The 19,916-nt window shown below is 42.0% G+C and overlaps 1 protein-coding gene across 1 annotated transcript in view; it reads left to right on the forward strand.

The window, feature by feature from the left end:
* LOC124595663 overlaps positions 1–19,916 on the forward strand; it is a 172,194-nt gene that overhangs the window by 97,878 nt on the left and 54,400 nt on the right. The window contains exons 9-10 of the mRNA XM_047134507.1: positions 1,972–2,086; positions 17,657–17,789. Coding sequence (XP_046990463.1) covers positions 1,972–2,086; positions 17,657–17,789 — 248 coding nt within the window. The remainder of the gene's footprint in view (positions 1–1,971; positions 2,087–17,656; positions 17,790–19,916) is intronic.

Consider the following 19,916-nt stretch of genomic DNA (forward strand, 5'->3'; position numbering starts at 1 on the left):
TTATGTATCATATTTAAACAATAACTTGAAACAAATGATTTCTGAGTGTGTTATTTAACACACAGAGCATTCAACTATTAATAAGAAATCAGAAAAGAAAATCAAACAATGGAAACTCCATGTAGGAATATGAACAATGTAGGAAGAGACAGATTGGTACTTACCATAAAGAAGACATGTTAAGTTGCAGATAGGCACAATTAAAAGACACTTATATCAAGCTTTCGGCCACATCATTCATCAGCAAAAGAGTGACACAGAGCATTCATACACACAAGCAACCATACCAAATGCGCACATGACCACCAACTCCAGCATCTCAGGCCGAGATGTTGGAGTTGACAATGAGATGTCCTTGCTTGTGTGTATGAATGGTGTGTGTCTCTCTTTTGCTGATGAAGGCTGTGGCTGAAAGCATTACATAAGTGTCTTTTAGTTGTATCTGTCTGCAACTTAACATACCTTCTTTATGGTAAGCAGCAATCTATCTTTTTCTACATCGTTGAATCAAAAAAGAAGAAAATTTCGTGCAATCCCTTTTCAAAGAGACTGGGCCACATTATACTTATCACAGGGATCATCTGGACCACTTAAATCAACTCACATGGGGTGCAGCCACATCAGAAGTACTACTGGTTTTGGATTTATCCTTAAAGGACTATGAAATCAATAGAAACAAATAATAAAAGGGAATTACAGAAGATTAATTTTGAGAATCCAATCCAAGTAAACACTGATAGAAGTAATTGTTTAGCATCTCAAGCACTGGAGGAGTACAGCATGGTAGAAGCAATTGAGCACTTTTTAATAATGATGGGACTCCTTAGAGCAAATGGGGAGATTAAGAGAATCGACTCTACCTTGGCTATAATCATTGCTAAGCTTAGTAGGACAAGCCAACTGAATGATACAAAATGGTACTAACAGTTCAGTGTGCTTTGAATTCAACTTAGCATGTAAATATCAGGATTGAGAGTTAAGATACACATACAGCCTCACATCAAAATTATTGGAAGGAGATCTTATTAATTGATTTGTAGAGAGATGCAATGAAGTGAGGGAAGATGTTAAATTACTAACTTTGCTACCTTCAACTGACGTCAGAGGAAAGGCTTTAGATAGAAAGCTGGTGATCTTGTGGCAATAAAACAAACACAAAATGGACCAAAATTGAAGCTGAAGCCCACTAGTACCCACTACTACCAAATAACAAAAGTAGTTAAAACTAATGATGACTGCTGAGTAGCTGATAATAATGAGGACCCCAAGACTATGACAATTTGTGCCACATTTATGCAGTCCTGCCCAAGTGGCTACTCATCACATGAGTCAAATTATGTTAAGACAGCTGAGTGTAGGATTCAGATGTGGGATATAAAGGTATTCCTGCCCATGCAAAAGGCAATGCACTAGATTAGCCAAATAATATGCAATAGTTTCATGTAGCAGACAAGAATTAAATTGTGTTTCTTTTTTTCTTTATTTTTTGATAAAATGTGTGACATTGCTAATAAAAAATAACTTGCTTGGAAATTGGAACCACTAATTTCTATGTATGTTTGTATTGTACAAATCCCATACATATTTAATAGATGAGAGAAACTAAGTCTACTCATGACATGAACTTCCATGTAGTTACTAATTGGAAAAGTCTTTAGTTCAGTTCAAGTATAAAACTTACCAGTATAACTAAAGTACCTGTATTTATAGATATGTTTCGTTGTAAGTAATTTTTGTGGTAAGTTCCTATAGGACCAAAACGCTGATCATTGGTCCTTAGGCTTACACACTACTTAATTTAACTTATACAAACTTATGCTAAGGACTACACTCACACTTCCATGCCTGACCTGAGGGAGAACTCGAACCTCCAATGGGGGGAGCCCTGCGAACTGTGGCAAGATGCCTCAGACCGCATGGCTACCCTGTGCAGCATTTTAAGTAATAATTTATCTTCAATTTTTGTTACAGGTAGATGCATTTGCATATACTTTATATACCTCTGCACCGTTAGCAACATCAATGAAACTTGAAGCAGTGAAAAGTTTCTCAGCAGATGCAATTTCTGCTCTGAACTCTTACATTAGTAAGTAACAATGTACTCCTAAATATAAAGTTCATAAAAGTAACTATGTGACAGGGCTCAGAGTAGCTGTCCCAAATAACTTTTCATAATAATAATCTTCATCAAAAGAAATTGTTGTATCAGATTGTTACTAAATTTTTTATTTCAGTGTGTAATCATCAAGCAGTTCCTTACTACAGATATGCTTCTCAAACCATTAAAACATTATACTCTTATGGAATATACAAAATGTCAATACTAAGAACTGACTTTAAGCAACTTAGGGAAATAAAAAGTGAATGGGAAATTAAGGCCTTATCCTCCCAGAGGCAACTCTAGTGTACACATTTTCACCATCTCTGAGAATATGAAACATACATGATGGGTAACATATCAGAGATATCAGTTCTAGTTAAGATACACAGAGTCCAAAAGTGGATCTGCAGGTTCCATAGCCATGATATTGACACAGAAGCTACAAATTATGTTTATGAGTGGCTTTACTGATTTTCCTTCCATACTCATCAATTTTTATTGAATATGTGTACTGCTCAGAATGAATGGTAGCAATATGAACCCATATTACAATGGAAAGGTGATGAACTGATGCATCAATTGTATGGGATATAAATTATGTGCATGTGTAGTTTAGGGGAAGGATGGGAATATTTAAGGAATTTTTTTTGTCTTGTTTGATGCAGCCTACCATGAATTCCTCTCTTGTGCCAACCTCTTCATCTCAGAAAAGCACTTGAACTCTACATCGTCAACTGTTTGTTGCATATATTCCGATCTCTGTCTTCCCCTGCAGTTTTTACTCTCTACAACTTCCTCTAGTACCATTGACATTATTCTCTGATGGCTTAGCATATGTCTTATCATACTGTTTTTGTATTAGTATTTTATGCATGTTCCTTTCTTTCCTGATGCTGTGGAGAACCTCATCATTCCTTAGCTTATCAGTACATCTTGTTTTCAACATCCTTCTATATCATCACATCTTAGACACTTCTATTCCCTGCTTTTCTGGTGTTCCCTCAGATCGTGATCGACTACCACACATACTGTGCTCCTAAGATACATTCTCTGCAATTTCTTCTTCAAATTACGTCTTATGTTTGATGTTAGTAGACTTCTTTGTCCACAAATGCTCTCTTTGCCTCTGGTAGTGTGCTTTTTATGTCCTCCTTGCTTCATTCAGCATGTTATCTTGCTTCCAAGGTAATGGAATTCCATATATATGTAAGGAATGCTTCTTTGTTTGTCCTGTATGCATGCCTATACAGTTCACCAGTCTGTAGTGAAGCTTTGGGGAGTTGTACACACACTCATGAAGGTTTTTGAACTATAATAAAATTGACAAAAAATGATGTCTGCCAATTGGCTAACACTTGTAAGCCTGGAATTTAAATGAATGACAAATGATTTGGACACTAGAAGTGCACTGAAAGGTGGATATACAGCATATTCCCATGGTGATGATATTGGTCTGTGGGGGACTCAATGACAAGATTATCAACACCCGCACAAATTCCTAATCTTTACACTGTCAAGTCTCACAATTTTCCTGAATGATGATGAAATGATTAAGACAACACAAACACCCAGTCTCCAGGTGGAGAAAATCCCCGACCGACCAGGAATCGAACCCGGGACCTCGTGATCCAGAGGCAACAAAGCTAACCTCTAGACCAAGAACTATGAACAGCATATTCCAAGGCATTAGGAATAGACTCATTTTGCTTATATTGACACTGCTCAGGGTATGGTTTATTTAGCACAGCACTTTGAGTAATGCAATGTATGCCTTGTAGTTGCTGGTATGGTATCTTATATGTAGTTCCCTATACCTTACTCCTACTTTTCTCAGAATTTTGAACATCTTGCCTTATTTTACTCAGTCGCCCACTTTTTCTGGGTTAATAAATCCAATAATCATGTCTTGATTTTTCATAAGTGTTGCTGCCATTATTAAGTGCAGAATCAGAAATGAATTTCTGCTTCCTTTAGCTTTTTGAAAACCAAACTGATCATCATCTGATAGCTCTTCAGTTTTCTTTTCTATTTTTCTGTATATTATTCTTGTCAACAACTTGGCTAGGTGTTAAATTTATATTGTGATAATTCTTATATTTATCTGCCTTGCTATCTTCGGAATTATGTGGATGGTATTTTTCTGAAAGCCTCATTGTAAGTCTCCGCTTTCATAGATTGTAAGCACCAATATGAATAAACAGTTAGCTGCCAGTTCCCCCAACATTTGTAGAAATCCTGAAGGTATGTTATCTTATTCTTTCTGCTTTATTTGACATTCTGTCCTTCCAAAGCTCAGTTAAACTCTTATAATTATACTTGATTCACAATGTCTTTTATCTCAGCTCCCATTTTGTTTTGTATCTATCATGTCATTAGACAATACCTTGTGATGGTGCTTGCCCACTTTAATTCTTCTTCGTTTGTTGTCCTCAGTGTTGACGTACTGGCTGAAAAATATAGGGGGTGGAAATGTAACTACTGTCTACTGTAAATGATGTAGCCGTCAGATGCACAGTTGCGTTTCACAGTCTTTTACTTTCACTTTTCACAACCCCCCAATAATACACAGTTATATATACAGGGTGGTCCATTGATCATGACTGGGTCAAATATCTCACAAAATAAGCATCAAATGAAAAAACTACAAGGAACAAAACTTGTCTAGCTTGAAGGGGGAAACCAGATGGCGCTATGGTTGGCCCGCTAGATGGCGCTGCCATAGGTCAAACGGATATCAACTGTGATTTTTTATTTAGGAACCCCCATTTTTTATTACATATTCGTGTAGTGCGCAAAGAAATATGAATGTTTTAGTTGGACCACTTTTTTCGCTTTGTGATAGATGGTTCTGTAATAGTCACAAACATATGGCTCACAATTTTAGATGAACAGTTGGTAACAGGTAGGGTTTTTAAATTAAAATACAGAACGTAGGTATGTTTGAACACTTTATTTCAGTTGTTCCAATGTGATACATGTACCTTTGTGGACTTATCATTTCTGAGAACGCATGCTGTTACAGGGTGACTACCGGTAAATACCACATTAATGCAATAAATACTCAAAATAATGTCCATCAACCTCAATGCATTTGGCAATACATGTAACAACATTCCTCTCAACAGTGAGTAATTCGCCTTCCGTAATGTTCGCACATGCATTGACAATGCACTGACCCATGTTCTCAGGCGTTGCCAGTAGATGATGACAGCAAATATCCTTCAACATTCCCCACAGAAAGAAATCCAGGGATGTCAGATCCAGTGAACGTGCTTTGACGACCAATCCACTTGTCATGAAATATGCTATTCAATACTGCTTCAACCGCACGCTAGCTATGTGCTGGACATCCATCATGTTGGAAGTACATCAACATTCTGTCATGCAGTGAAACATCTTGTAGTAACATCGGTAGAACATTATGTAGGAAAGCAGCATACATTGCACCATTTAGATTGCCATCGATAAAATGGGGCCCATTATCCTTCATCCCATAATGCAACACCATACATTAACCCACCAAGGTCACTGATGTTCCACTTGTTGCAGCCATCGTGGATTTTCTGTTGCCCAGTAGTGCATATTATGCTGGTTTACATTACCGCTGTTGGTGAATGACGCTTCATCGCTAAATAGAACGCGTGCAAAAAATCTGTCAGCGTCCCGTAATTTCTCTTGTGCCCAGTGACAGAACTGTACATGACGTTCAAAGTTGTTGCCATCCAATTCCTGGTGCATGGGTGCAATTGATGTTGATGTAACATTCTCAACACCGACGTTTTTGAGATTCCCGATTCTCGCGCAATTTGTCTGCTATTGATGTGCGGATTAGCTGCGACAGCAATTAAAACACCTACTTGGGCATCATCATTTGTCGCGGGTCGTGGTTGACATTTCACATGTGGCTGAACACGTCCTGTTTCCTTAAATAATGTAACTATCCGGCGAACGGTCTGGACGCTTGGATGATGTCATCCAGGATACCGAGCAGCATACATAGCACACACCTGTTGGGCATTTTGATCACAATAGCCATACATCAACATGATATCGACCTTTTCTGCAATTGGTAAATGGTCCATTTTAACACGGGTAATGTATCACGAAGCAAATACCATCTGCACTGGTGGAATGTTACGTGATACTATGTACTTATACGTGTGTGACTATTACAGCGCCATCTATCACAAAGCGAAAAAAGTGGTCCAACTAAGACATTCATATTTCTTTACGTACTACACGAATATGCAATAAAAATGGGGGTTACTATTTTAAGAAATGCAGTTGATATCCATTTGACCTATGGCAGCACCATCTTGCGGGTCAACCATAGCGCCATCTGGTTTCCTCCTTCAAGCTAGATGAGTTTCGTTCTTTGTAGTTTTTTCGTTTTATGCTTATTTCGTGAGATATTTGACCCGGTCACTATCAATGGACCACCCTGTATATGGCCAGTGCTATATTGCTTGAACTTTCCATAAGCCTCATTAATAGTTTGCAGGTGAACATCCAAATACTGCTACAATAGTTTACTGATGAATATCTACGAGCAGTAAAAACCTAACCACAAAGTTTGCAGTTCTTGAAGAACAGGAAAGGTACATACGGAGCAGACACTGTCATTGTTTTAACACATGGCCTAATTGTGTAGCACATATTTCACAATTAAGTTGAAGCATTGTTGTCATTCTAACAAATAGAGGTTTCTCGTTTGAAACTCTGCCATGGACTGACTGTCTCAGGATCAAACATTGGGCTCTTATATAATATCATCACAATAATAGGTGCTGAAACTACACATTGTTTGATGTTTAATTTAAAGAAATCACAATTAAAACTTAAGTCGTTCGATTAACTGAATAAATCGAAAAATTGGTTCTTTTTAACAGTTTCTTCTACTAAAAGGGTTAAGCCAAATTATTTGTTTAAATCATGTAATTAATATATTTATAGTTATACCAACAATACTTTTGACAAAACTGTTAATTACTTTGGAATTAATTAAGGGCTGGTTTTGCTAACATGTTTTCGAATAGAGCCAAATAGATCCTCTAAGAATACTAGCATTTCGTCTTCCAAATGTTTATAATTAGTGTAGAATTTATATTTGTCTATAACTCAACAATAGAATTTAAGTTACAAAACAATTACTGATTTCATCTTATAATGAAAGATACTAACTAGTAATAATCAAAATAAATAAGAAATTCAGTTACATACATAAAACTAAGCACAAAATTAGATCTGGTTTTATATTATTTAAAACTGATGGACAACCTTTCTCTTTTATGAAAATGGTGATTGTAGTCACATATGTTAATAGTAATTAGTTAAAACTGAAAAAATGAATTTTAAGGAGGCAGATGGCAAAACAAGAGGGGAAGTGAAAAATATCCCAGCTTGCTTTGACACAACCTTTGCTTTGTAAAAGCCTTCAATTTACTCTTTCCACCAGTTTGTTCTCTCTTCCGCAATTAACAGTGGAATTCCAGTTTACCTCCTGATGTTGACAGCCTTGCTTTTAGTTCCAATGAAGGCTTTTCTGTATAATGAATCAGTCCATCCGGTGAGCTTTTCTTTTTCAGTTTCTTCACATTTTTCCTTCAGACATTTTATCTTGGTTTCCTTACACTTCTTATTTATTTAATTCCTAAATAACTTATTCTGCTATATTCCCATCTTCCTTTGAACATTTTTGTACCACAGCCTTAGAGAGCATCAAACATGCATCATTCCTCATTACTCAGTTTCAAATTTCCTTCCATTTTAATTCTTCCATACAATTCTCTCAAATTTCAGTCTATTCTTCATTATTACTAAATTGTGATCTGACCCTGTATTTGCTCCTGGGTACTTATTACAATACAGTAATTGATTTCATAATCTTTGTCTGATGGTGATGTAGGTTTGGTTGGTGAAGGAGACCAGACAGCGTGGTCATCGGTCGAGGGTGATGTAATCCAGGTGGAATTTTCCCATGTCTCTGAGCCTTTTCCAAGTATACCTATTTTTGAACAGTGTGTCCACTGTTACTAACTAAACTTTATTGCAAATTTCAGTGAGCCTTCCTTCTCTCTCACTTCTACCATGAAGCCCATATTCTCCTGTAACTCTGGCTTTTGTTGTTTTCCCTAGCACCACATTACAATCCTCCATGGTTACTAGACTATCAACTCCCTGTACATACTGGATCACCTGTTCAGTGTCCTCATATACCTTTTCTCTTCATCTTCTGCCTGTGATTTTGGAATGTATACCAGAACTAATGTTATTGATGTTTGCTGTTGATTCTGATGGGAAGAAGCCTATCACTGAAATGTCCACAGTAGCTCACTCTTTACAGTAACTCACTCTCTGCCCTACCTTCCTATCCACAACAAAACCAACTCCCATTGTACCATTTTCTGTTGCTGTTGATATTACCCCATATTATTTTGACAATAAATTCTTATCATCTTTCCATTTCTCTTCACTGATCTCCAATAAATCTAGATTGAGCCATTCCACTTTGCTTTTCTTATTTTCTAGCTTATCCCTTTATAGGTTCTTTAATCTTTTTCTCATGTTTACCACCTCCATGGCACTCCCTTCCCTGAGACACAAAATGGGAACTAATCTTGAAACTTTTGCCAATGGGGAGATCATCATGACACTTTTTCAATTACAGGCCACATATTGTGTGGATACAAATTATATTTCTTTAATCTAGTGGTGACATTGCCTTCTGCATTCTAATTCCATTGATCATTGCTGATTCTTCCGTCTTTTAGGGCAATTTTCCACCCCATGGGCAAGAGGTTTCCCTGAAACTCTGTCTGCTCCTCTGCCCTCTTGGACAAGGCCATTGGTAGAATGAGGGTAACCACTTACTTTGGATGTATTGAGCCACCATTGCTGATGATTTTATTGAAGATATAAGCAATCAGTGAGTTCAAACCCAGGACCAAGTGCAATTTTATTATCAGTCAAAGATTCTGTTCCATAGACCATCGGAGCAAGGTGGAGTATACGAGCCTTTTACTTCACTATTTGGTATGGAATACAACAAATAGTGAAGCACAATATTTCTGCAAAAAGTGTTAGTAGCACTCTAATCTTGTCTCATTTCTCAGCCCATTTTACTTCATTTTCTTTCTTTCTCTTTCAGTCCGCACCTCTGTCCTCCCCTCCAAATTCCTTAGACTACAAATCTTAGGTAGTAGGTAGTGTAATTGTGGATATCAAAAGCAGCTTCCTCTGTGCTTCTCTTTGACTGAAGTGTGAGATACTGATTGATTTCACCTTCGAACATTCATGTTGTTGTTACCTTTGGATCACTCTAAGGTACTGTTAGGCAAAAAATTTCATTTGATCACATGATATTTTGGTAATAATGTGAACATTACTGCAGGTCATCCTGATTTGTAATATTGTAAAGAGTGGCTCTGATTTATGAGTACACTTTGTTGATGTTGACTTGGCCTTTTTTTTACTTGGAGTGATGAGTGTATAATAAGGAATAATGGAGATAGTATGAAACAAGCTATCAGCTAGCAACATAGATGGTGAACATTGAGTGCACTTTAGAAAACTGTTCTATTCTAGGTATGTTGCACAAAATTTGTGACTGTGCAAATAGGCTATCATATCTTAATTTATGTGATATTTAATCATGAAAGACTCAGCATAACTGTTAACGTTTCTGTCACCAGTTACTTCTGAGTCCAGTTTTCAAAAGGGTGACACAGAAGCTGATAATTTGTTTCCAGCTGAAGAAAGTATACATTTAACAAATAACAAAAGATATCTCTATACATATTAACATCAATTAAATCAGAAGTCTTAAATGTTTTCTTTAAAGCTCTTCATTAAAATATTTTCCCTTCTGAACATATTTATTATAATAATGAAAGTTTCATATATTAATGTAGCCCAAGATATTGCCTACAAAGGGAGGAAGAGAATGAAGCAACATTTCTCAATGATTTCAGTTTTAGCAAGTTTTATAATGTTTAAAATTGTTTCATAAAATGTTTAAAAATGTTTCATATATTAATGTAGCCCAAGATATTGCCTACAAAGGGAGGAAGAGAATGAAGCGACATTTCTCAATGATTTCAGTTTTAGCAAGTTTTATAATGTTTAAAAATGTAACATGTTGTGGCTTGGCAAGACAGCCAAGCCACTATGAGGAAGCCGAAAGGCACGCATTTAAGCTCACGCAGGCTGGCGTGAGGTCTGGAACGGGACAAGGACTTTATAGTAGCAAAGAACATATGTAGCTGCTGGAATATTTAACTTTAATCCACAATTGGTGAACATCGCTCTTGACGGTACATGTTTTACAACATCAATAGTAACTGCTAATGGCGCCTTGCTAGGTCGTAGCAAATGACGTAGCTGAAGGCTATGCTAACTATCGTCTCGGCAAATGAGAGCGTAATTTGTCAGTGAACCATCGCTAGCAAAGTCGGCTGGCCACTGAAGCCGAGTGCTAGGAAGTCTCTCTAGACCTGCCGTGTGGCGGCGCTTGGTCTGCAATCACTGATAGTGGCGACACGCGGGTCCGACGTATACTAACGAACCGCGGCCGATTTAAAGGCTACCACCTAGCAAGTGTGGTGTCTGGCAGTGACACCTCATTCCTCCCCTGCAAATTGGCGGACGGTTGTGGTATAAGGCTTCTGCCCGCCGTGGAGAGGACCCCATGTTGGCGTATGCGACGAGGTGGGGAGCCTAACAACAGGTGAGGCTGTGCCACCCGCACCCTGCCATTCGGCCTGAGGGGAGCTAGGAAACGCCTGAAAACCTGCTTCAGGGTGCACGCCAACATGCGGTGTATGCGCCCGCAGAGAGACAGGAGGGGCCAAAGGGTCGACCTCCATCAAGCCGGGGCACCCGACGGGCGAAGACGACATATGGGCCGGAGCGGGCAAGAATTCCATGGCGGAGGACAACTGGTCACGGGAAGCGATCGGCGGCGCGTGACCCATGGAGGCGCGCGGCGGGTGCAGCGACGCGTCTACTGCGGGCTTCGCCGGTGGGAGAACAGGCGGCGGCGGCGCGTTGCCATGGGGCAAAATGGAAGGCAGCGTCGGTAACACCTGGGGATGAGGCGAGCCAGTAGATGGGTCCCCAGGGCGCTGACCGGACGGCACCGTCGCTGAAAGCAGGTGGGGAGCGGCAGATCCCGTGCGATGACAGAGGCGCAGCTGATTGAGATGCCGACGCACCTCACCAGAGGCCCCCAAAACCAGATACATAGCGCAGCTGAGGCAGCGAAGAATGCGCCCTGTGAGCCAACGCCGTGAACCTCAATAGTTGCGGTAGTAGACAACGTCGCCTGGGGCAAAAGCAGGTGTCTGCCACTGCACAGGAACCTGATGCGGCGGATGTAGCAAAGACATCAAGGTTCGATGAGGGCGACCGTGAAGCAACTCAGCTGGCGAGCGACCATCTCGAGGCTGAGAGTGATACGAGGACAAAAAGAGCAATAACGCGTCCTCCCGAGAATGCGACTCTTTCAACTTCAACATCTGTGACTTGAAAGTCCTGACCAATCGTTCAGCGGCACCGTTTGACTGTGGCGAAAACGGCGCGGACATCAGATGTTGAATACCATTGGCCTTGCAGAATGACTGAAATTCTGCAGACATGAATTGCGGGCCATTGTCGGAAACAATAGTCTGTGGAAGACCTTCAATGCAAAAGATAGCTGATAACGCTTGGATGGTGGCAGATGACGTCGTGGAAGACATCCGGACAACAAAAGGAAAATTACTGAATGAATCTACCACAACCAACCATCGAGCATTCCAGAATGGACCAGCAAAATCGATGTGTAAGCATTGCCAAGGGGAAGTGGCTTTCGGCCATGCAAAAAATTCCGCGGTGGTGCTGATTGTTGTTCGGCACACACCATGCAAGAAGAGCACATATCCGTAATCGCGGCATCGATTCTGAACCAAGTACAGTGCTGACGAGCAAGTTGTTTCGTTCTCACTATACCCCAATGTCCTTGGTGGAGAAGCTGTAAGACAGAGGACTGCAACGAACGTGGGACCACGATCCTGGACTGATCATTATCAGAACGCAATAGCAAAACACCACGTCGTACAAATAGTCTCTCCTTGTGAGCAAAAAATCGGCAAACCAACGGATCCCCGATCCATGACTTTGACAAGGGCCATTGAGTAGCAACGAAACGCAGAATGGTAGCCAGGACAGGGTCGGCAGCTGTGGCTGTAGCTACACGACGAAAATCAATCAGAAACGAGTCGACCACGTCATCGGTTTCCGAATCAATGAACATGCAAGCAAGTTCGGAGGAACTGAATGCTCTATCCTCAGCAACAGGCAAACGGGACAACGCATCGGCGTTTCCGTGCTTAGCAGTGGACCGATACAAGATATCGTAGCGGTACTGCGAGAGGAAAATAGACCAGCGAATGAATTTCTGCGCTGTACGTGGAGGTACAGGTTTGTTCGGATGAAAAAGCGATGTCAAAGGTTTGTGGTCCATGATGATGGTAAAGTGACAACCATACAAGAAACCATGAAACTTTGTAACACCAAATACGAGAGCCAAAGCTTCTTTCTTGACCTGAGAATAATGTCTTTGTGCAGACGAGAGCAATTTGGACGTAAAGGCAATAGGGCGATCGTGCGAACAATCTTTGTGCGCAAGCACAGCACCGATCCCGAAATCCGATGCATCCACCATCAACAAAAGGGGCTGCCGGGGATCGAATGGTGTAAGGCAAGTATTGGAAAGCAACGGCGATTTCAACTGGCGAAAGGCACGTTCGCATTCCGTCGTCCAGACGAACGGAACACCTTAACGGCGTAAGCGATGAAGCGGAGCTGAAATGGAAGAGGCGTGGTGCACATACACTCCTGGAAATTGAAATAAGAACACCATGAATTCATTGTCCCAGGAAGGGGAAACTTTATTGACACATTCCTGGGGTCAGATACATCACATGATCACACTGACAGAACCACAGGCACATAGACACAGGCAACAGAGCATGCACAATGTCGGCACTAGTACAGTGTATATCCACCTTTCGCAGCAATGCAGGCTGCTATTCTCCCATGGAGACGATCGTAGAGATGCTGGATGTAGTCCTGTGGAACGGCTTGCCATGCCATTTCCACCTGGCGCCTCAGTTGGACCAGCGTTTGTGCTGGACGTGCAGACCGCGTGAGACGACGCTTCATCCAGTCCCAAACATGCTCAATGGGGGACAGATCCGGAGATCTTGCTGGCCAGGGTAGTTGACTTACACCTTCTAGAGCACGTTGGGTGGCACGGGATACATGCGGACGTGCATTGTCCTGTTGGAACAGCAAGTTCCCTTGCCGGTCTAGGAATGGTAGAACGATGGGTTCGATGACGGTTTGGATGTACCGTGCACTATTCAGTGTCCCCTCGACGATCACCAGTGGTGTACGGCCAGTGTAGGAGATCGCTCCCCACACCATGATGCCGGGTGTTGGCCCTGTGTGCCTCGGTCGTATGCAGTCCTGATTGTGGCGCTCACCTGCACGGCGCCAAACACGCATACGACCATCATTGGCACCAAGGCAGAAGCGACTCTCATCGCTGAAGACGACACGTCTCCATTCGTCCCTCCATTCACGCCTGTCGCGACACCACTGGAGGCGGGCTGCACGATGTTGGGGCGTGAGCGGAAGACGGCCTAACGGTGTGCGGGACCGTAGCCCAGCTTCATGGAGACGGTTGCGAATGGTCATCGCCGATACCCCAGGAGCAACAGTGTCCCTAATTTGCTGGAAAGTGGCGGTTCGGGCCCCTACGGCACTGCGTAGGATCCTACGGTCTTGGCGTGCATCCGTGCGTCGCTGCGGTCCGGTCCCAGGTCGATGGGCACGTGCACCTTCCGCCGACCACTGGCGACAACATCGATGTACTGTGGAGACCTCACGCCCCACGTGTTGAGCAATTCGGCGGTACGTCCACCCGGCCTCCCGCATGCCCACTATACGCCCTCGCTCAAAGTCCGTCAACTGCACATACGGTTCACGTCCACGCTGTCGCAGCATGCTACCAGTGTTAAAGACTGCGATGGAGCTCCGTATGCCACGGCAAACTGGCTGACACTGACGGCGGCGGTGCACAAATGCTGCGCAGCTAGCGCCATTCGACGGCCAACACCGCGGTTCCTGGTGTGTCCCCTGTGCCGTGCGTGTGATCATTGCTTGTACAGCCCTCTCGCAGTGTCCGGAGCAAATATGGTGGGTCTGACACACCGGTGTCAATGTGTTCTTTTTTCCATTTCCAGGAGTGTATTTGTGGTAGTAATTGATTTTTCCCAGCACACTCTGTAGCTGCTTCAAATTCTGCGGCGAAGGCAAGTCTTGTATGGCACAGAGGTGCTCTGGACTGGGATGTATGCCTTGGGCATTAAGTACATGTCCCAGATATGGCAAGTCACGAGCAAAAAACACACATTTGTCCTTCCACAAGTGAAGACCATTTTGTCGCAAGACCTGAAATAGTGTTCTGAGATTGGCTAAATGTTCTTCTTCCATCTTTCCGGAGATCACAATATCGTCCAGATAGTTTGCTGCAGTAGGGACCGATGCACAAACAGTTTGTAGATATTGCTGAAACAATGCAGGGGCGGATGCACACCCGAATGGCAGTCGTTTGAATCGATACAAACCAAGATGTGTGTTAACCACCAAAACGTGCTGGGATTCTTCATCCACCGGTATTTGCAAGTACGTGTCCGCTAGGTCCAACTTCGAAAAATATTTACCCGGGCACAGTTTGGCAAAAAGATCTTCCGGGCGGGGTAAAGGAAAAGTTGCAGTCACTAGTTGTGGATTCACTGTTGCCTTGAAGTCCACACAAAGTCTCAATTTTCCGGAAGGTTTTTGCAAAATTACTAAGGGTGATGCCCAGAGAGAAGCCTGCACACGTTCAATGACACCTTGTGATTCCAAATCGTGTAATGTTTTTCCGACCTCATCACGCAATGCGTGGGGAACATTGCGCGCTCTGAAAAATTTCGGTTGCGCGTTTACTTTCAGTTCCAAATATGCTTTATAGTTCTTAGCGCAACCGAGGCCCGGTGCAAAAATGTCTGCAAATTCTTCACATAGACGAGAAACACTGGCTGAAGGCACAGTCTGGTTCACTGATAGGACCTGATTTACTATAGACAAGTTAAACAACTGAAATAAATCGAAACCAAACAAGTTCACTGCAGAAGAAGAACGAAGGATGTACAATGACACAAGTTTTGTTAGTCCCTTGTATGTTGCAAGAAGGCTGCACTGTCCTAACACAGGGAGCCCGTGACCTGAATATGTAGTTAGCTTAACATTTGCGGCACGCAACGGAGGTGTGCCCAGCTGTTTGTACATGCCGTGATTGATCAATGAAACTACAGCTCCGGTATCTATCTGGAATGGTATCACTTTGCCGTTAATGTCCAAGTCTACAAAAAGTTTATTGTCCTGCTGACGGCAAGAGCGACTGTCTCGTGCAACGTGAACTGACACTGGTACAGAATCACTTGCGACTTGACGGAATTTCTGGCGATGTTGACGCACATGATTTGTAGGATGAACACAGTCACTGTTAGAGAGAGTGGCACTGGGCGGAGTGGCATGAACTATATGAATTTCCATAGGCGAAGTGTCGCGAGCCTGAGTATCCTTGGTTCGATTTCGATTCCGGTGCGAAGCAAAGGGCCTGGAATGGTTTTGAGCATCTGATCAGAGCTTTTTCTGGCAAACACTTTGAACATGTCCTTTTTTATTACAGAAAAAGCAAATAGCCTGGCGTGACGGGCAATTCTCACGCGAATGTCTAGTAGCACACCACGAGCATGATTTCACTGCATTTGCTTCTTGGCGCGGTACACGTGGCTGAGAGCCAGGCGGCTTTGGCACAACCGGGCGCGAGGACTGTTTACTGTTCCGTGCAGCTCGCCTGGCGGGCCGGTTAACCTGACACACGGGTGGCCAAGTTTCAAACGATTCCTGAGCAAAGTCAAGTGTGTCCTGCCGATCCAATATGTCCATCACTTGTTGAAGGGAGGGACTGACGAGTTTCAAAATCTGTTCCCTTATATGAACATCAGAAACATTCTGTGCAATTGCATCACGCACCATAGTATCTGAATAAGGGAGTCCACATTAACACTCAAAAGCACAATCCCTAGTAAGCCCTTGCAAGGTTGCAACCCACTCCCGATTAGTCTGACCTGCCGTACGTTTGGTACGAAAGAAGGTATACCTTTTTGCAACGACATTGACTGATTCTTTGAAATATACATCTAATGCAGCCAAAATTTCATCGTAGGACAGAGTTGCTACGTCGCGTCGGGGAAATAATTTGAGTATCACACAGTACGTGGACACTCCGACGCATGATAATAAGAAAGTGTGCCGCTCGTTTCCTTGAATTCTGTAGGTGGCGAGATGGAATCCAAATTGTCATGACCACTCTGTCCAGCTTTCCAGTGCCGCATCAAAAGGATGAAAAGGTGGTGCAACTGCGTGTTGTGGCTGCGTGAGCGGTGGATCGGCGGCTGCCGCATCGTTTTGCATTGCATGTTGACCCTGGACGAGCTGTCCAAGGGCATCCAGTAAGGTCTGCGTCTGCTGGTTCTGTAAGCGATAAAATTTGGACAGTACATCTGGAGATTGTGGCGAAGCCATTACACAAGTAAATCAGGGCAGTATAGTTACGAACGCGATTTGGCCTCGTCGCCAAACTGTTGTGGCTTGACAAGACAGCCAAGCCACTATGAGGAAGCCGAAAGGCACGCGTTTAACCTCATGCAGGCTGGCGTGAGGACTGGAACAGGACAAGGACTTTATAGTAGCAAAGAATGTATGTAGCTGCTGGAATACTTAACTTTAATCCACAATTGGTGAACATCGCTCTTGACGGTACATGTTTTACAGCATCAATAGTAACTGCTAATGGCGCCTTGCTAGGTCGTAGCAAATGACATAGCTGAAGGCTATGCTAACTATCGTCTCGGCAAATGAGAGCGTAATTTGTCAGTGAACCATCGCTAGCAAAGTTAGCTGTCCAACTGGGGCCGAGTGCTAGGAAGTCTCTCTAGACCTGGCGTGTGGCGGCGCTTGGTCTGCAATCACTGATAGTGGCGACACGTGGGTCCGACGTATACTAACGAACCGCGGCCGATTTAAAGGCGGTGACACCACATAACATAAGTTTCCATTGCAGCTTTTTACTGACTGTTTGAGAAATGAATAGCACTAAAGCACTAAAAAGGTTGAATTCCAATTTGAATGTGGGGTATTATTAATATCAACTGTCAAAGTAATTATCATTTTGTGTGTATGTAATACTACTTCAAGATGACATTAATACTCTTCATATAATGTAAGAGTTTAATTAACATAACCAAATTTTGTAATTTAATTTCTCACACTAATAATAATTCAAAAATATAATTGACTTTATAAATTCCCCACATTGCTTGTGCTACCACATTACTGCTCCCTGTAATTTGAAAGTTTTCAAAGTGTATCTCATGTTATGTTTTTTTCTATATTTTTCAGCTTCTCTGGATTCAACATCTTGCAGCACCACAACACAAAATTCTGGAACTAATACATCTGTTGCTACAGAAGTGGATCTTTATGTTGTGATTGATAGTTCATGGCAATTTACTGATATTCAGCGTATTTTAGTGTAAGTCAAAGATTCACTAATTAGGTTTATGGAGTAAGAAATGTGGCTATATTGTAGCTTTGACTACTTATATAAGATAGCAGGAGCAACTAGAGTAACAAGCAAGAAAATGCAGATCTAATTTTAGTGGCTTGTTTATTAGAGCTTAGACATAAGAATCATTATTTGCTGTTACACAAGACATATATTATCATAAAGAAAGAAATGTCATTGCTAACAGCAGAAAAGACAAATTTTTAAAAGACTTATAATTTCATAAGTTATCTTGAAGAGTCACACTACTAGTTATCAATGTTTAGCGTTGTGATGGACATACGGGGAAATATTCAGAGAATCTGTAAATAAATTCTAAATTTTGAGGCAATAATGAGAAGAAATAATTAACTCTCTAAGAGAAACTAAATTGGTGGTTAACTGGCGCTTGAAAAGCTTGACTTCAGAAAATTATAATACTGAATTTAATTATTTTTTTGGGGAGGAGGGGGGAGCCTAGAACCTGATATGAATTTGAAAATATGACTAACTGATTAACATTTTCATCTTACTGACTGTTCCCAAGATAAACTGGCCCCTGTTGTAGAGGCAAATATTTTATTCCTGCTGTCCAACTCACATTTTTATAGGATGTCAATATCTGGAAGGAAGTCATCTTGTCCTCATGAACCTGAATTAAATGGTACCAAGTGGCAATATTAACACACTAAACACTGTATCATGTCAAACCAAAAGGCTTGTGTCAAGTTGAGAGCAATGTGACATTCAATATTTCTCTTGTCCCACCAGGCTATTAAATGAATTAAATTTATACTCAGGTATAAAACTCTTTGCCTTCACAAATGTCTGCTTGTGTCTGTGTATGTGCGGATGGATATGTGTGTGTGCGAGTGTATACCTGTCCTTTTTCCCCCCTAAGGTAAGTCTTTCCGCTCCCGGGATAGGAATGACTCCTTACCCTCTCCCTTAAAACCCACATCCTTTCATCTTTCCCTCTCCTTCCCTCTTTCCTGACGAAGCAACCGTTGGTTGCGAAAGCTTGAATTTGTGTGTATGTTTGTGTTTGTTTGTGTGTCTATCGACGTGCCAGCGATTTCGTAAGTCACATCATCTTTGTTTATTTATATAAAAACAAAGATGATGTGACTTACCAAACGAAAGCGCTGGCACGTCGGTAGACACACAAACAAACACAAACATACACACAAAATACTAGCTTTCGCAACCAACGGTTGCTTCGTCAGGAAAGAGGGAAGGAGAGGGAAAGACGAAAGGATTTGGGTTTTAAGGGAGAGGGTAAGGAGTCATTCCAATCCCGGGAGCGGAAAGACTTACCTTAGGGGGAAAAAAGGACGGGTATACACTCGCACACACACACACACACATATCCATCCACACATATACAGACACAAGCAGACATATACAGACTTATATGTCTGCTTGTGTCTGTATATGTGTGGATGGATATGTGTGTGTGTGTGTGTGTGCAAGTGTATACCCGTCATTTTTCCCCCTAAGGTAAGTCTTTCCACTCCCGGGATTGGAATGAGTCCTTACCCTCTCCCTTAAAACCCAAATCCTTTCGTCTTTCCCTCTCCTTCCCTCTTTCCTGACGAAGCAACCGTTGGTTGCGAAAGCTAGTATTTTGTGTGTATGTTTGTGTGTCTATCGACGTGCCAGCGCTTTCGTTTGGTAAGTCACATCATCTTTGTTTTTAGATATATTTTTCCCATGTGGAATGTTTCCCTCTATATATATATATATATATATAAAAACAAAGATGATGTGACTTACCAAATGAAAGTGCTGGCACGTCGACAGACACACAAAGAAACACAAACATACACACAAAATTCAAGCTTTCACAACAAACTGTTGCCACATCAGGAAAGAGGGAAGGAGAGGGAAAGACGAAAGGATGTGGGTTTTAAGGGAGAGGGTAAGGAGTCATTCCAATCCCGGGAGAGGAAATACTTACCTTAGGGGGAAAAAAGGACGGGTATACACTCGCACACACACACATATCCATCCACACATATACAGGCACAAGAAGACATATTTAAAGACAAAGAGTTTGGGCAGAGATGTCAGTCGAGGCAGAAGTGCAGAGGCAAAGATGTTGTTGAATGACAG

The sequence above is a fragment of the Schistocerca americana genome, chromosome 2 (genome assembly GCF_021461395.2).
Source record: "Schistocerca americana isolate TAMUIC-IGC-003095 chromosome 2, iqSchAmer2.1, whole genome shotgun sequence".
In the NCBI taxonomy this organism is placed as follows: Eukaryota; Metazoa; Arthropoda; class Insecta; order Orthoptera; family Acrididae; genus Schistocerca; species Schistocerca americana.